General features: G+C 54.6%; 1 protein-coding gene across 1 annotated transcript in view; it reads left to right on the top strand.

Moving 5' to 3' along the window:
* The window catches only part of TRIM62 (tripartite motif containing 62), a 35715-nt gene extending 20195 nt beyond the window's left edge, over positions 1–15520 (top strand). Inside the window, exons 3-5 of the mRNA XM_050931230.1 lie at positions 9416–9672; positions 10787–10902; positions 14221–15520. Of these exons, the coding sequence (XP_050787187.1) occupies positions 9416–9672; positions 10787–10902; positions 14221–14771 (924 nt within the window). The 3' untranslated portion in view covers positions 14772–15520. The remainder of the gene's footprint in view (positions 1–9415; positions 9673–10786; positions 10903–14220) is intronic.
* The last annotated feature ends 2247 nt before the right edge of the window (positions 15521–17767 follow it).

Here is a 17767-nt window from a genome sequence, read left to right on the forward strand (position 1 = left end):
GCCTGGAGCAAGGTGCCATGTTAACTTCCCAGGACATTTGTCTTTTAAAACAGATAAAATGTAATGACTGTTAATTACCTTTAAATGATGGGAGGCCCCAAGAACTGGAATTGTTGCTGAGACAGGACAGCTTAATGTGCCATGACGTTTTCTTTATACAAAGGCCTGCACCAAAGAGGAAATTAAAAGGGAATGTGTGATTTTAAGTCAGATCATTCAGAATATTAGGCCATAAAATATTCTATTTCAGATATTCAGATTCCTTTACTTAAAATTAGCCTGTCAAGATAAAAAAATCATATTTAAAAACATGATTTTTGCAGGGCTGTCCTGAAATGCCTCAGATTGTGGAAGCGGAAAGGTCTGTAAACCTTGGATTTACCTTTTCACTGCTCGTACAATCTATCCTTCACATTTTGTACTGCAAGGAGACCTGTCAATTTCACTTTGTTTCTAGTCAGTTTCATTTCCTGTTTCTGATCTTGTTTCCTTCGCTATGTTCCAGGACAGTTTGGTATTGCCACACCCCTGTGTCCTTAAAATCATGAGCCAGGCCCTAAAAATGCATGATAGACTTACAATTCATGAAATTAAATAAACTATTAATAAATATTTATTATAAAATTGTAAGCAATAATAAATAACTCTGAGGTACTTTTTCGCTTTCTGAACCTTTAGGGGTCCCCTTTTTAAGCTTTTCTAATAAACCAGAAGGACTAGTAACTTAGGGCTTGATCCACAAAGGTACTTAGCCACCTAAGTCCAGTTTCTAGATGCCCCTTTGGGATCACAGAACTCCCACTGGCTACCACCTAACTCTGTAGATGCCTAAACTCACCTACATTTCTGCAGCAAAAGTTCCTTAGGTGCTCATGTTTCTGCCTCTGACCAGGGACATTGCTGCCGGCATCTGGGGACTGATCTTCCATCCAAGCTCCAGAGAGCTTCATGAACTGGAGGAAGATAATATCAGAGAAGTAGCCATGTTAGTCTGGATCTGTAAAAAGCGACAGAGTGTCCTGTGGCACATTGTAGACTAACAGACGTATTGGAGCATAGGCTTTCGTGGGTGAATACCCATTTCATCAGACGCATGGGGGAAGATAGCCATTCGGCCACCTAACTCATCTGAGGGGCATGCTCTGGTAGGCATGTTCAGAGGCCGCCTAACTCCTGAAAGGTGGTGGAAGATGTCCCTTTAACCCAGCGGCTAAGGCAGTCACCTGGGATGTGGGAGACACCCAGTTCAAGTCTCCCCTATGTCTAAAGAGGAGAATGGATTTGAACAGAGATCTGATCCCTTTCAAGTGCATGTGCAGACTATAAAGTGAGAGATAGGTACAGTTAGGAGGAGACAGGTAATAGTTATGGGGGATTCGATCATTAGAAACATAGAGAGCTGGGTTTGCGATGGCCGGGAGAACCGCATGGTAACTTGCCTGCCTGCTGTGAAGGTTGCGGATGTCTCAAGACATCTAGATAGGCTTGTGTGTAATGCTGGGAAGGAACCGGTGAGCGTGGTACGTGTAGGTACCAATGACGTGGGGAAGGGTAGGAGAGAGATCCTGGAGGCCAAATTTAGGCTGCTAGGGAAGAGATTGAAGTTCAGGACCTCCATGGTTGCATTCTCTGAGATGCTCCCAGATCCATGCACAGGGCCAGTTAGGCAGAACTGCATGGTCCCAATGCGTGGATGAGATGATGGTATAGGGAGGAGGGGTTTAGATTTATTAGGAACTGGGAAAACTTTTGGGAAAGGTGGGGAAAGAAGGGGGAACCTGTATAGGAAGGATGGGCTCTACCTAAACCAGAATGGAACCAGATTGCTGGCACTTAACATTAAAAAGGTCGTAGAGCAGTTTTTAAACTAAGGGCTGGGGGAAAGCTAACAGGTGCAGAAGAACACATGATTCAGACAGAAACATCCCTTAGGGGATGGGAATTTTCTATCTCCTAGTAAGGAGGAGAGGATAGAAGGTAAAATACAGGTAGGATCTGATGAGAAACAGTCAAATGAAGGAGAGTCTCATTCAATTACATCATGTAATGGCAGACAGCTGAAAAGTTTCAATTTTTTAAGTGTTTTATACCAGTGCTAGAAGTCTAAATAATAAGGTGAGTGAACTAGAGTGCCTCGTATTAAATGAGGATGTTGATATAATAGGCACCACAGAAACTTGGTGGAATGAGGATAATCACTATGACACAGTAATACCAGGGCACAAAATATATGGGAAGGATAGAACAGGTTGTGCTGATGGGGGAGTGGCACTATGTGTGAAAGAAAGCATAGAATCAAATGAAGTAAAAATCTTAAATGAACCAAACTGTGCCATAGGATCTCTATAGATAGCAATTCCTTGCACTGGATGATCGAGATGCTAAAGGAGCACTCAAAGATGATAAGGCCATTTCGGAGAAACTAATTGAATCCTTTGCATTGGTCTTCACAGCTGAGGATGTGAGGGAGATTTCCAAACCTGAGCCATTCTTTTTAGGTCACAAATCTGAGGAACTGTCCCAGATTGAGGTGTCATTAGAGGCAGTTTTGGAACAAATTGATAAATTAACAGTAATAAGTCACTAGGACCAGATGGGATTCACCCAAGAGTTCTGAAGGAACTCAAATATGAAATTGCAGAACTGCTAACTATCGTCTGTAACCTATCATTTAAGTCAGCTTCTGTACTACATGAGTGGAGGATAGCTAATGTGATGCTAATTTTTAAAAAGGGCTCTAGAGGTGATCCCGGCAATAACAGGTTGATAATCTGACTTCAGTACTAGGCAAACTGGTTGAAACTATAGTAAAGAACAAAATTGTCACACACATAGGTGAATGTAATTTGTTGGGGAAGACATGTTTTTTGAAAGGGAAATCATGCCTCACCAATCTACTAGACTTCTTTGAGGGGGTCAACAAGCATGTTGTCAAGAGGGATCTAGTGGATATAGTGTACTTAGATTTTCAGAAAGCCTTTGACAGGGTCCCTCACCAAAGACTCCTAGGCGAAGGAAATGTCATGGGATAAGAGGAAAGGTCCTCTCATGGATTGGTAACTGGTTTAAAGATAGGAAACAAAGAATGGAGAGAGGTAAATAGTGCCCCCCAGGATCTGTACTGGGCCCAGTCTATTCAACATATTCATAAATGATCTAGAAAAAAGGGTACACAGTGAGGTGGCAAAATTTGCAGATGATACAAAACTTCTCAAGATAGTTAAGTCCCAGGCAGACTGCGAAGAGCTGCAAAAGGATCTCTCAAAACTGAGTAAGTGGGCAGCAAAATGGCAGATGAAATTCAGTGTTGATAAATGCAAAGTAATGCACATTGGAAAACATAATCACATCTATACATATAAAATGATGGGGTCTAAGTTACCGCTCAAGAAAGAGATCTTAGTCATTGTGATAGTTCTCTAAAAACATCCACTCAGTGTGCAGCTGCAGTCAAAAAAGTGAACAGAATGTTAGGATTCTGTAAGGAGGAATAGATAATAAGACAGAAAATATCATATTGCCTCTATATAAATCCACGGTACACCCACATCTTGAATACTGTGTGCAGATGTGGTCGTCCCTTCTCAAAAAAGAAATATTGCAATTGGAAAAGGTTCAGAAAGGGGCAACAAAAATTATTAGAGGTATGGACTGACTTCTATATGAAGAGAAATTAATAAGACTGGGACTTTTCATCTTGGAAAAGAGATGACTAAGGGGGGATATGATAGAGGTCTATAAAATCATGAGTTGGGTGGAGAAAGTAAATAAGGAAGTGTTATTACTCCTCATAACGCAAGAACTAGGGGTCACCAAATGAAATTAATAGGCAGCAGGTTTAAAACAAACAAAAGGAAGTATTTTTTCACACAATGCACAATCAACCTGTGGAACTCCTTGCCAGAGGATGTTGTGGTGGCCAAGCCTATAACAGGGTTCAAAAAATGACCTGTCCTCCATGAACTTATCTAGTTCATCAGAGGCTATTAGTCAGGATGAGCAGGGATGGTGTCCTTAGCCTCTGTTTGCTAGAAGCTGAGAACGGGCAGTGGGATGGATCTTTTGATGATTCCCTGTTCTCTTCATTCCCTCTGTGGCACCTGGTATTGGCCACTGTTGGAAGACAGGATACTAGGCTAGATGGACCTTTGATCTGACCCAGTCTGGCCGTTCTGTTCTTAAAGTGATTTTATGACAGAGTCCCACAGGACACTCTCTTAAGTAAACTAGGAAATTGTGGCCTGGATGAGATTACTATAAGGTGGATGCGCAGCTGGTTGAAAGAACATACTCAAAGATGCATCTGACGAAGTGGGTATTCACCCATGAAAGCTCATGCTCCAAAACGTCTGTTAGTCTATAAGGTGCCACAGGATTCTTTGCTGCTTTTACAGATCCAGACTAACACGGCTACCCCTCTGATACTCAGAGTAGTTATCAAGGGTTTGCTATTAAACTAGGGGGAGGGGCACAGATAGTGGGCTCCTGCAAGGGTCAGTCGTTAGTCTGGTGTTATGCAACATTTTCATTAATGAATTGGATAATGGAGCAGAGAGTGTGCTTATAAAATTTGCAGATGACACCAAGCTGTTGAGCCTGGCCCCGCACCATCCTGGAAGCAGCTGGCACCATGTCCCTGGGGGGTGGGCGGGGGCGGCAGAGGGCACCACGCTGCCCTCACCTGCAGGCACCGCCCCCCACAGCTCCCACTGGCCAGAAATGGGGAACCTGCCCATACAATATTTGTATGCTGTCTTGTTGTAGCCTTGTTGGTCCCAAGTTGCAAGCACTTTGGAGGACAGGATTAGAATTCAAAATGACCTTGACAAAGTGGTGAGTTGGTCTGAAATCAACAAGATGAAATTTAATAAAGATAAGTGCAAAGTACTGCACGTGGGAAAGAAAAATCAAATGTACAATTACAAAACGGGGAATAATTGGCAAGGTGGTTGACTGCTGGAAAGGATTTGGGGGTTGGAGTGGATCACAAATTGAATGTGAGTCAACAGTGTGATGCTGTTGTGAAAAGGGTGATATCATTGTGGGGTGTATTTACAGGAGTGTCGCATGTAAGACATGGGAAGTAATTGTTCCACTCCACTCAGCACTGGTGAGGCATCAGCTGGAGAACGGTGTCCAGGTCTGGGCACTGCACTTCAGGAAAGACATGGAGAAATTGGAGGGAGTCCAGAGGAGAGCAACGAAAATGAGAAATGGTTTAGAAAACCTGACCTGGGAGGAAAAGTTAAAAAAAGAACTGGGGTCATTGAGTCTTGAGGAAAGACGACGGAGGGGGGGCCTGATAAGTCACCAAATCTGTTAAGGGCTGTTCTAAAGAGGACGGGGTTCAATGTCCACCCCCAGTAGGACAAAAAGTGATGATCTTAATCTGCAGCAAGGGAGGTTCAGGTTGGATATTAGGAGAAACTTTCTTAGTATAATGGTAGTTAAATGCTGAAACAGGCTTCCAAGGGGGGTTGTGGAATCCCCGTCACTGGAGGTTTTTAAGAGCAGGTTGGATAAACCCATGTCAGGGATGGTCTGGGTTTACTTGGTCCCGCCTCAGCATAGGTTGCTGGACTAGATGACTTCTCAAGGTCCCTTCCAGCCAGACATTTCTATGATTCTCACGCTTTTTCTGGCTCAAATAATATTAAATTATTAAATTAAACTAGAACAACTTCAGCAGGAGAAATTGAGGGAGACTAGCCGCTAGCCCTCATTAAAAGGTGGCAGTTCCCTGTTCAGATCCCTTCTCCCTGAGGGGGGACATGACCCAAGCATTTCCCACAGCCTGAGTGAGTACCTGAACCACTGGGCTAAAGCCTGTAGGGTGGGCCTCTGTTTTTTTTCTCCTCCTCCATCTGTTTTGGGTGAGCTGGGCAGCCCCTGAACATGCCTGCCAGATTGAGCCCTGCCTGGGAGTTAGACAGAGGAATGACTATCTTGCCCCAGTTTGTGGATCACATTCTAGGGCACCTGGCTCTCCCCGTTCACTGTATAGGGAGCCTAAGCAGCAGATTCAGCCTTCCTTACTTCCTGTAAATGAAAGCTGAGAGTCTCAGTCACATGATTCCAGGAGCAGGGGCTTTAAGAAAACCTGCACATATCACTGGACTTGCAATAAAATTACAAGAGTTGGCCATGCTGAAAAAGCCATTCGTTTTCATCGAAATTAGGAATAAAACAAAACCTTATTCCTAGTCAGAACTATGTTTCCTAAAAGCCCTTTTCTATTACATTGAAATGTTGGGCCTGAATTAACAGGGACAGTCTCAACTTAAAAAACATGCTCTTCCTGAAAATATTGTGCCCACTGTGCTGACAAGTCACACGTTCAGCCCATCCCGTCTCAAAACTCTCCTTTGCTGAGATGCTTCCAAGAGCTTGGCAGGGGTTAGGCAGCTAGGACCACAGCCCAGTGTGCTGGCCAGTATTGTCTTATCCATCTGTTGTCTCTTGTGTCAGACTTGGACTGTGAGCAGGGCTGTCCTTACCCATACGCAAACTACACAGCTGTGTGCTGCTCCAGCAGCCAGCCCGATCCCCAGGCCACCCTGTTCCACCCCTTCTCCAAAGCCCCTGCTCCTGCTCCACCCCTTCCCCTGAGCTACAAGCGGGGGCGGGTAGGGGACTGCAGAAGGGGCAGGGCCAGCTCTAGGCACCAGCAAACCAAGCACATGCTTGGGACTGCACATGAGGGACGGGAGGCAGGCCGAGGCTGCTCTCAGGAGTGTGGTGAAGGGAAGTAAGCTGAGATTTAATGGCAGCGAAGGTGCCGTTAAATATTCTTACCGTTCTTTCCACAGGCAAGCAACTGAGGGGGAAGGGGAAGGTCAGCGGTGCTGGGTGCTGCAGGGAGGAGAGACTGAGTCAACTGTGGGGCAAGGTGAGGTGCCAGGGGCTGCAGTCCTGGCTCTGTCACTGATCCCAGTTGACCAGCTCCCCGGCTGTAATACTGACCGGCCTCGCAGGGTGCAGTGGCAGTGCCTGGCACAGCCAGAGAGCAGGGCTGGCAGCTATAGGGAGGGAGTAATGGCCAGAGCAGGGAGGTGTGTGCAGAGCCCAGGGCTGGAGAAGGGGTCTCAGCAAACCTGTAGAGATGATTCATAGATTCCACAGCCAGGGGATCAATGTGAGAGTCGAGTCTAAGCTCCTGGGCAGTTCCTGGAGCAGAGCTTTGAGAAACCAGCCAGTCTGCAGTGCACTTCTCTAATTCAGAATGATAGAGATGAGCCCTGAAAGTAGAGTGGAAGGGCTGCATCTGTGGAGAAGGGGCACTGGCAGAGCTGGGTGTAGGGATCTCAGGGCCGGGCGGGCTGTGGGTGAGGAATAGGGGCACCGGCAGAGCTGGGTGTGGGGATCTCAGGGCCGGGCGGGCTGTGGGTGAGGAATGGGGGGCACCGGCAGAGCTGGGTGTGGAGAGCTCAGGACCAGGCGGGCTGTGGGTCAGGAATGGGGGGCACCAGCAGAGCTGGGTGTGGGTGAAGAATGGTGGGCACTGGTGGAGCTGGGTGTGGGGAGCTCAGGGCCGGGCGGGCTGTGGCTGAGGAATGGGGGGCACTGGCAGAGCTGAGTGTGGGGAGGTCAGGGCCAGGCGGGCTGTGGGTGAGGAATGGGGGGCACCGGTGGAGCTGGGTGTGGGGAGCTCAGGGCCGGGCGGGCTGTGGGTGAGGAATGGGGGGCACCGGCAGAGCTGAGTGTGGGGAGGTCAGGGCCAGGCGGGCTGTGGGTGAGGAATGGGGGGCACCGGTGGAGCTGGGTGTGGGGAGCTCAGGGCCAGACGGGCTGTGGGTGAGGAATGGGGGGCACCAGCAGAGCTGGGTGTGGGTGAAGAATGGGGGGCACTGGCTGAGCTGGGTGTGGGGAGCCCAGGGCCGAGCGGGCTGTGGGTGAGGAATGGGGGGCACCGGCAGAGCTGGGTGTGGGTGAGGAATGGGGGGCACCAGCTGAGCTGGGTGTGGGGAGCCCAGGGCCGGGCGGGCTGTGGGTGAGGAATGGGGGGCACCAGCAGAGCTGGGTGTGGGGATCTCAGGGCTGGGCGGGCTGCGGGTGAGGAATGGGGGGCACTGGCAGAGCTGGGTGTGGGGATCTCAGGGCTGGGTGGGCTGTGGGTGAGGAATGGGGGGCACTGGCAGAGCTGGGTGTGCAGAGCTCAGGGCCGGGCGGGCTGTGGGTGAGGAATGGGGGGCACCGGCGGAGCTGGGTATGTGGAGCTCAGGGCCGGGCGGGCTGTGGGTGAGGAATGGGGGGCACAGGCAGAGCTGGGTGTGGGGAGCTCAGGGCCGGGCGGGCTGTGGGTGAGGAATGGGGGGCACAGGCAGAGCTGGGTGTGAGGATCTCAGGGCCGGGCGGGCTGCTGGTGAGGAATGGGGGCACTGGCAGAGCTGGGTGTGGGGAGCTCAGGGCCAGGCGGGCTGTGAGTGAGGAATGGGGGGCACTGGCAGAGCTGGGTGTGGGGAGCTCAGGGCCAGGCGGGCTGTGGGTGAGGAATGGGGGGCACAGGCAGAGCTGGGTGTGAGGATCTCAGGGCCGGGCGGGCTGCTGGTGAGGAATGGGGGCACTGGCAGAGCTGGGTGTGGGGAGCTCAGGGCCAGGCGGGCTGTGGATGAGGAATGGGGGGCACCGGCAGAGCTGGGTGTGCGGAGCTCAGGGCCGGGCGGGCTGTGGGTGAGGAATGGGGAGCACGGGCAGAGCTGGGTGTGGGGAGCTCAGGGCCGGGCGGGCTGTGGGTAAGGAATGGGGGGCACCGGCAGAGCTGAGTGTGGGGAGCTCAGGGCTGGACGGGCTGTGGGTGAGGAATGGGGGGCATGGGCAGAGCTGGGTGTGGGGATCTCAGGGCCTGGCTGGCTGTGGGTGAGGAATGAGGGGCACTGGCAGAGCTGGGTGTGCGGAGCTCAGGGCCGGGCGGTCTGCGGGTGAGGAATGGGGGGCACGGGCAGAGCTGGGTGTGGGGAGCTCAGGGCCGGGCGGGCTGTGGGTGAGGAATGGGGCGCACTGGCAGAGCTGGGTGTGGGGAGCTCAGGGCCGGGCGGTCTGCGGGTGAGGAATGGGGGGCACGGGCAGAGCTGGGTGTGGGGAGCTCAGGGCCGGGCGGGCTGCGGGTGAGGAATGGGGGGCACCGGCAGAGCTGGGTGTGGGGAGCTCAGGGCTGGGCGGGCTGTGGGTGAGGAATGGGGCGCACTGGCAGAGCTGGGTGTGGGGAGCTCAGGGCCGGGCGGGCTGCGGGTGAGGAATGGGGGCACCGGTGGAGTTGGGTGTGGGGAGCTGGGTTGTGGGTCGAGCCGGGGCACTGGCAGAGCCGAGGGGGAAGCTAGCCTTGCTGGGAATCCTGCCGCTAACCAGTGTACGGGTGGAGCTGTCAGGGAAGTAAGGAGGGTCGTGTGTGACTCCTCTGCTTGTCTGTCCTGTGCAGTCCTCTGCCAAGAGCCTGCGGGCCACCATCGGGGAGGCCTTTGAGCGGCTGCACCGGCTCCTGCGCGAGCGCCAGAAGGCCATGCTGGAGGAGCTGGAGGCTGACACTGCCAGGACTCTAACTGACATTGAGCAGAAGATCCAGCGCTACAGCCAGCAGCTGCGCAAAGTGCAGGAGGGCAGCCAGATCCTGCAGGAGCGGCTGGCTGAGGTGGACAGGCACGCCTTCCTGGCAGGCATCGCCTCGCTCTCAGAGAGGTACGGGGGGAGGGGGCGCGTTGCCTGGCTATCGGAGGGGTACGGAGGGGCATTACCTGGCGCTCAGAGGGGTACAGCGGGGGCAGGGCGTTACCTGGCTCTTGGAGGGGTACGGGGGGGCATTACCTGGCTATCGAAGTGGTACAGCGGGGTGGGGCATCACCTAGCTCTTGGAGGGGTACAGGGGGGCATTACTTGGCTCTAGGACGGGTATAGGGGGGTTGCCTGGCTCTCGGAGGGGTATGGGGGGGCATTACTTGGTTTTCGGAGGGATATGAGGAGTGTCGCCTGGCTCTCGGAGAGGTATGAGGGGGCATTACTTGGCTCTCGGAGGGATATGGGGGGGGTTGCCTGGCTCTCAGAGAGGTACGGGAGGGACATTACTTGGCTGTCAGAGGGGTACGAGGGGGGGTGTCGCCTGGCTCATGGAGGGGTACCGCAGGGGGGCACGTCTCCTGGCTATCAGAAGGGTACGGGGGGGCGTCGCCTGGCTCTCAGAGGGGTACAGCAGGGGGGCGTGTCACCTGGTTCTCCCAGGGGCATGGAGGGGGCATCGCCTGGCTCTCGGAGGGGTTTGGAGGGGGTTGACTGGCTCTCGGAGCGGTGCATTTGGTCTTTGCAGCCCAGCACTGCCTCAGTCCATCTTCCTGGACAATGGCTCTTCCCTCTTCAGCCACCCAGCCTGGCCTGGCCCAGCCCAGTGCAGGGCAAAACCCTTCCTGTTCTTGCTCCCTCCCATCCACTCCTAGTCCCTGTCCATCCTGAAGGCCTGCTTAGCCCCACGCCCATGGAAGGGTTTAGCAGGTGAGGACAGGACCTTCCTAGTTCAGAGCATCTCCCCCTAGCCACCCTGGCACCAACGGGGCCGGGCTCAGCGCTCCCATGGTGCGTGCACTCCAGGGCCCACGTGGCTGTGACCTGAGAGGCAGTGCCCTACTCCCTGAGCCCTGCTGCCCAGCAGGAGAGGCATGGGCAGAGGTCCTGCCTCTAGCCCAGGCCTTCACTCAATTGACCCTGTACCCTCGTAACCTCTCCCTTTCCTCTCCAGCAAAGCCCACATTGCGGTAGGGAAACTGCAGGGGCTCTGTGCTAACCAGCTTGACTCTCCAACCAGGCTCAAGGGAAAGATCCATGAAACGAACCTCACCTATGAAGACTTTCCTACCTCCAAATACATGGGCCCCCTGCAGTACACGATCTGGAAATCGCTCTTCCAGGACATCCATCCAGGTAAGGTTCCCCAGCCCAGCAGAGCGGCCTGCGCCCTCTAACATATTACAGGTCTTCCCCGGCATAATGTGGCAGCCGGGGCCTCTGGCGTGATTATCAGAAGTGCTGAGCACCCACAAGTCTACTGGCCTGAGGGCGGCGACGCTCAGCATCCCTGCAAATCCTGCCGTGCGTGGAGAGTCGCCTTAGCTAGGTAGATACAGCCTGTTGGGCCCTGCCTTTGTCTGCAGTTTAATCCCTCCCAGCACAGACGGCTCCGGCGGCCTCCTCAGGGCATTGTGGTCTGATGCCGGCAGGAATACTCTGCATGTAGGGTCAGATTCTGAACTGGGAGTCGCAGGGCTGCAGGACTCGGCACACATGCCGGGGGCGAGCAGCAGCAGGGTGTATGTGCACCAGTGCCTGGGATCCAGCGCCTGGCATGTCTGTGATGCGCCTCTGTCAAAGGGGCCCCGGTTGCGTGGTTTGATGTTTCTCCTGTTCTTGGGCTCTGCAGGGGTGCTGGGGGCTTCCCCTTTAGAGACCTGCAAGGGGCAGACCTGTGAGGGGACAGAACTCTTTGCCTCCAGGTCACTGGTTCAAACCTCCCTGGCCAGTAGTTGCATGTGGCTGCTCCGTAACCCATACAAAATCCGAATGGGCAGAAGGCTGAGTGCCAAGGCAGCAAAGCACCCATTGACGGCAGTGAGGGTGAGAGTGCCTTGGGGAGAACACCCTGTGTCTGGGGGCCCTGAGATCCTGCGGCGACGGGGACCACAGCCTACGCACCAGTCTCTGGTGATGCAGTCCGCCCCTTGCAAAGCAGCCAAGCCCTGAGTGAGCCACGGGACTGACTTCCCCTCTCACTCCCTCTACCGGCCAGGTTCAAAGGCATTCGTGGGGAATCGTTGCTGGCCATATAGAGCCCCAGCTCCTAGGGGAGCCCCTGAGAGCTCTCCACTCACACCCACTCCCCTGGGGGTCGTGGGACCTCGGCTCCTCCAGGCCCAGCTCGGAATCTGCTGCACCAGGGCTTAGCTCACAGCAAGGGGTCCATCGCTTGGTCAAACAGGGGAACAGCCTCCCCCACGTGGGACCTTCCTGCCAGGCACATGGCCTCATTAAAGGAAAGCAGCAGCTGTAGGTGTGATGACATGGGGTCCCTTGCTGTGGCTGTGCAACATCGGGGAGGTCTCCTGCTCCACTCCCGTTCTCCCCCTGCCCCTTTCAGTCTGTTCCCCTTTGCTCTTTCCTCCCTCCCTCCCTCCCCCCTGCTGCTGCTGCTTCCCCAGCCAGGGCCATGCGGGTCCTAGTGGGCAGCCCAGACACCAGCTCCTGTTCCTGGGAGAAGGGAGAACTCATCAGAGGCTGAGCAAGGCCCTCCTTGCAGGGCTTCGGTAACAGGAGCATGGGGGCCTGCAGTGCAAGGATACGGCCGCAGCTGGAGCTGGCCTGGAGACCAGCGGGGGGAGGCAGGGCCCTGGGGGCAGGCTGGGAGGGGGGATTAATCCAGGGAGGTGGGGGTTAATTCCATTTCTAGCTGGGTTTCTTGCCACTGAGCTCCGGTGTTTATTCATTAGCCGATCTGACCCCTGGGACGTGGAGCTGTTCTGCTGAGACACGGACCTGCACGAGAGCTTGCTCCAGGCCTGCTGGCCTTTCTGCTCTAGCTCATTCAGGCCTCACTCTCTGTCCCTCCTGGGCATAAGGTCTGTCGAGTGCAATTGCACTTGGCTGGATGTGGCTAAACCTGCTCTGTGCCAGCTCTGCCATTGTTCTCTGCACACTGCTCACCAGCTGCCTCCGTGGGGACTAGCTCCTTTGGTGGGTGGCAAAGAGCCAGGTTCCAAGTGGTGCCCACCCATTCTAACTGTGGGTTTCCCTTTTAGACCAAGTTTCTCCCCTGCCCCTCCCCCTCCCCCCTCCACAAAATAAGTCAGATTGGCCTCAGAATTGGTAGGTCAGACCCGGGGTCACAGTCAACTTTGTCTTGACCATAGGCTTCCTGAATTCCGACTGAAGCATCCCACACCGTTCCAAAAGCACGTGGGAGGGGGTGGAATTTACCACTCTGCAGCAAAACCAAGAGAGAGGAGATGGGTGAAATCACCCTGCCCGGCTCCTCTCGCTGGGCTCGAGTGCCTGGCACCAGCCTTTCGCTAATGAATGTGAAATTACCGATGGTGTTAATTGATATCTCTAGTCAGCATCAGCTCTGCCGAGCCCAGCATGGGGCATCAGTGAGCACTGGGGACCTGAGCTTCCATGGCGGAGGCTGTGGGCCTTTCCCCACAGGAACCCCCTCACTGGGGGGGGCCTGGGCAATGGTGGGAAAAGAGAACTGCTTGTCCAAAGCTTGTCAGGGAGCCAGAGTCTCTATGGATCCTGGTGCCCCAGGAAGGCGCCCCATGCATGTGCTGCCCCAGCCAGCCTGGAGCTGGCCTTGGACCCCTGCCCCGTGGTTCCAAGCAGCGTGGGACTCCTCTGCCAAACCCCAGGAGGTCTGTTAGATGGAGCCGGCAGGGACCTCTGGTGCTTCCCTCCAGCCACCCCACCTTCTCCTGCAGCACCTCTGAGCTGCTCTCCAGTGCCCTACTCCCCCTTGCAGCAAGATTCCTGCCCCCTCGGGCCTCCTGGCTCCACTCTCCGCTATTTCCCCTGTATCCATAGACCCACCCTCATCAAAGATTCCTTGAGGCCGGGTGCAGGCAGGTGCTGTCACCCTCTGTAGCTCGCTGGGGGGATCCCACTACAGACACCAAGGAAGCTGCTGCTTGTGCTGGGGCATCGCACATTGAGGCTACATCTGCACTGGTGCTGGGATGTAATTTCCAGACGTACCCACACTAGCTTTGATCGAGCTAGCACGCTGCAAAGAACGCTGCAGCCACAGCTGCACAGGCGGGGGAGGGTTAGCCACCCTGCTTCTGCACCTAGGGTCTCAGGGAGGTTGTACATGGGGCAGCTGGCCCCTGGTGCCGCCATGGCTACCTGTCTATTTTTAGTGTGCTCACTCAGTCAGAGCTAGCCTGGGGACATCTCGCGCTGGCAGCCCAACTGCGACACATCTGGGTGGTGTGTTTGTTATCCCACCCCAGATCAGCTCACCCAGGCTGCCCAGCCACCTGACTGACCCCATCACATGTGCCTCAGCACAGCGCCCTCTGGTGTCCCTGTGGATCATTGCTCAGTGCTGTCTGTGTAAGGTGCTTGCAGGCCCCTATTTGGGGGGCATTTACATTCTCTTTGCATAATCAGGTGCTTTGCCTGTAATTGACTCACCATGTGGAGGTGTGGCTAGGTTCTGAGCCCCTTCTTGTCCCTCCTTTGCTTTCCCAGTGCCAGCAGCCCTCACGCTGGACCCTGTCACAGCTCACCAGCGCCTCATACTCTCGGATGACTGCACCATCGTGGCTTATGGCAACTTGCACCCGCAGCCGCTGCAGGATTCACCCAAGCGCTTTGACGTGGAGGTGTCCGTGCTGGGCTCAGAGGCCTTCGGCAGTGGCGTGCACTACTGGGAGGTCATCGTCTCGGAGAAGACCCAGTGGATGATCGGGCTGGCGCATGAGGCTGTCACCCGCAAGGGGAGCATTCAGATCCAGCCCAGCCGCGGCTTTTACTGCATCGTCATGCACGACGGCAACCAGTACAGCGCCTGCACCGAGCCCTGGACCCGGCTCAACGTTAAGAGCAAGCTGGAGAAAGTAGGTGTCTTCTTGGACTATGACAAAGGGCTCCTGATCTTCTACAACGCTGATGACATGTCGTGGTTGTACACCTTCAGGGAGAAGTTCCCTGGCAAGCTTTGCTCGTACTTTAGTCCTGGCCAGAGCCATGCCAATGGCAAGAACGTGCAGCCACTCCGCATAAACACCGTCCGGATCTAGGAGGGAGCAGGGAAGGGAGCCTGGAGCCGTACAACCTCCTCCTGGCCGGCAGGCTAGTCGAGAGTCCCTGCTGAGACAGTTCCCACCTACCCCTTCCTGCGGGGCATAAGGAGACTGTCAAGCTCCGGGGCTGTGCCGTTCCTAGCTCTGACCTCCTGACAGTATCCGCGTGTGGGAAGGTGCAGGGCTGGGGCAGGGGGGTTGTGGGGATGGAGGGAGGCCGTGGAACTGTTGGTATTTCAGTGTGCGAGGATGCAGCATTTCTGCCTCCCAGTCGGCGTCAGTTTCCAGACTAACCCAAGGATCCAGGCTGAGTGTGGACATACAGCTGGCTATCCCTGGCATGATCCCAGCATCGCCATGGCCACTCTGCCAGGATGGATGCAGACTGGACCCTGTGCTGTTGGAGCTTCCTGCTGGCATGGAGCAGAGAGCAGGGCACCTTGCAGAGCTGTTGCTGAACTGCTGTGTGGGATCTCAGCTCACCTCTGAGCTCCCAGCTGGGTTTGCTCCTGAGGACAGAGCATGAACTATCCTCCACAGGGCTAGTGCCCTGGCAGCATCTGCTCTTAGTATGGGTTACATTGGCATTCAGGGGCCCAAGGGTCATTAATGATCTGGAGGATGGCGTGGACTGCACCCTCAGCAAGTTTGCAGATGACACTAAACTTGGAGGAGTGGTAGATACGCTGGAGGGTAGGGATAGGATACAGAGGGACCTAGACAAATTAGAGGATTGGGCCAAAAGAAACCTGATGAAGTTCCAACAAGGACAAGTGCAGAGTCCTGCACTTAGGACGGAAGAATCCCATTCACTGTTACAGACTAGGGACTGAATGGCTAGGCAGCAGTTCTGCAGAAAAGGACCTAGGCGGTTACAGTGGACGAGAAGCTGGATATGAGTTGACAGTGTGCCCTTGTTGCCAAGAAGGCTAACAGCATTTTGGGCTTTATAAGTAGGGGCATTACCAGCAGATTGAGGGACGTGATCATTCCCCTCTATTCGACATTGGTGAGGCCTCATCTGTGTCCAGGTTTGGGCCCCACACTACAAGAAGGATGTGGGAAAATTGGAAAGAGTCCAGCAGAGGGCAACAAAAATGATTAGGAGGCTGGAGCACATGACTTATGAGGAGAGGCTGAGGGAACGGGGATTGTTTAGTCTGCAGAAGAGAAGAATGAGGGGGGATTTGATAGCAGCCTTCAACTACCTGATGACAGAACAAGGAATAATGGTCTAATGTTGCAGTGTGGGGCAGAAGGTGCTGGGCCCGTGCTCAGCTCAGGGTGGCTGTCATACAGGTACTGTGAGCGATGTGCTCACACACTACCCTGGGCAATGGTGTTTTGCCAGGCTCTACTAGCAGTACAGAGGCAGCCAGAAGGCGGCAGCCTTGGCAGGTACCCCTGCCGTGGTTGGGTCTGGGATCGCCTGAGGAGCATTCAGCTCGACAGGGTCTCTGCGTGGAGCTGCCGTCAGTTCTAGCACTTTCACAGGCTTCAGCCCCAAACACTGTGTCTTCCAACGGCCCGTAACAGGAAGCATGACGGGCTGGGCTCCTCGTTAATGAGCTGGGCACCCAAGCGGGGGGGCAGAAGCTGGAACATGTGACCCAGATGGCCAACAGAAACAGCGACTAGTCAGCGCGATCAGCTCCTGCATGGTCCGGCAGCCGAGTGGGACTGGAAACACTCCAATGCATGTAGTGGGGACCTTGGCTGGGTTGAGTCAGCTAACAAAAGGTTGAGGCCCAGACTTTCCTAACAGGGGCTTCTGGTTTGGGGGGCCCCTTGGGCCTGATATCTACAGGCACTGAGCCAACACCACTAGTGCCCACCAACACTAGCTAGAGCCTCAAAGAACAGGCCAAAAGGGGCTCACAGCAGGCACCCAAAAGCAGTTGCCAGGACTGAAAAGGTAGTCCTCACATTGCATTCAGTGGTAGCACCTAGTACAGCTGGCGCTAAGCCCGTAGCTGGCCCAGGAGCCAGAGCAGCAGGGAGGCATGGAGCCTGCACGTTTGCCTTGGGGCTGTGGCAAGAAGTTGAAGGACAGAGATCTGGACAGAAGTCAAAGCCTGGCCCTGTTTGTGGAGATCCTCGCAGGGCATTAGGGAGTTCCGCACAATGGTGGGGAGCAGGTACAAAGCTGAACATTGAGGTAATTCTCTTGAGGCTGCCTGGGGCCCATCTGGTGCTGGCCTGGCACCCTTACTCCTGACTCAGGTCAAAGACTCTGTGCCTTTAGCAGGAGTGTGTTTGTGACAGGCCCTTGGGACAACCCTGAGGCAGTGAAATAGGCCCAAGGAGGCAGGTGGGGTCCTGCACTCCAGGGCTTTGAGAAGGGCAGGAGGCTGATGAGACTTTCCACTCTAGTCACTGATCTCAAAGCACCTGACAACAGAGCAAGAGCATCACATTCGGCAGTTACAGCTGGGGAAGCTCAGGCACAGAGAGGGGAAGGCACTTGGCCAGGGTCTCAGGCAGCTCTGGGACTGATACCAACAGCCGATTCCTGGTTCTGGGCCTTCCACCTACCCCAGCCCCAGGCTGAGCTGGGCTCGGTGCCCCAAGGGAGAAGTCCATAGCTGACAGTGGATGTCATCAACCCTCCCTGTGCACCAGCACAGGGGCCTTGGACTTGATGTGGCGCCTCTGTGGGCAATAGCGCCACGGTAGTGTCTGATTGGTAACCAGGAGACCCATGGCAATGGGTGCAGACACAATGTGGAAACATGACGGGTAGAGTGGCAGCCCCACACATGTGCGGCTCCAGCCCAAGGCAGCTGGTGTGGTGAATTTCACGGGACAACAGACCTGCAAAGTGCAGTTTTTGTGAGCACCAAGGAGCTGTTGTCTGCAGGCGTTTGGAGAGACAAACGGGGTGCTCCTCACTGGTGTTTCTTGGTTCTGGGGACTCCAGGCTGATCATGTTGCTTTGTAAACGAATGAACTTGGGACATGTCAGGGGCTCTGGTCTGAGCAAGGTGGAGCGG

This window comes from Gopherus flavomarginatus, chromosome 21 (assembly GCF_025201925.1).
Source record: "Gopherus flavomarginatus isolate rGopFla2 chromosome 21, rGopFla2.mat.asm, whole genome shotgun sequence".
In the NCBI taxonomy this organism is placed as follows: Eukaryota; Metazoa; Chordata; order Testudines; family Testudinidae; genus Gopherus; species Gopherus flavomarginatus.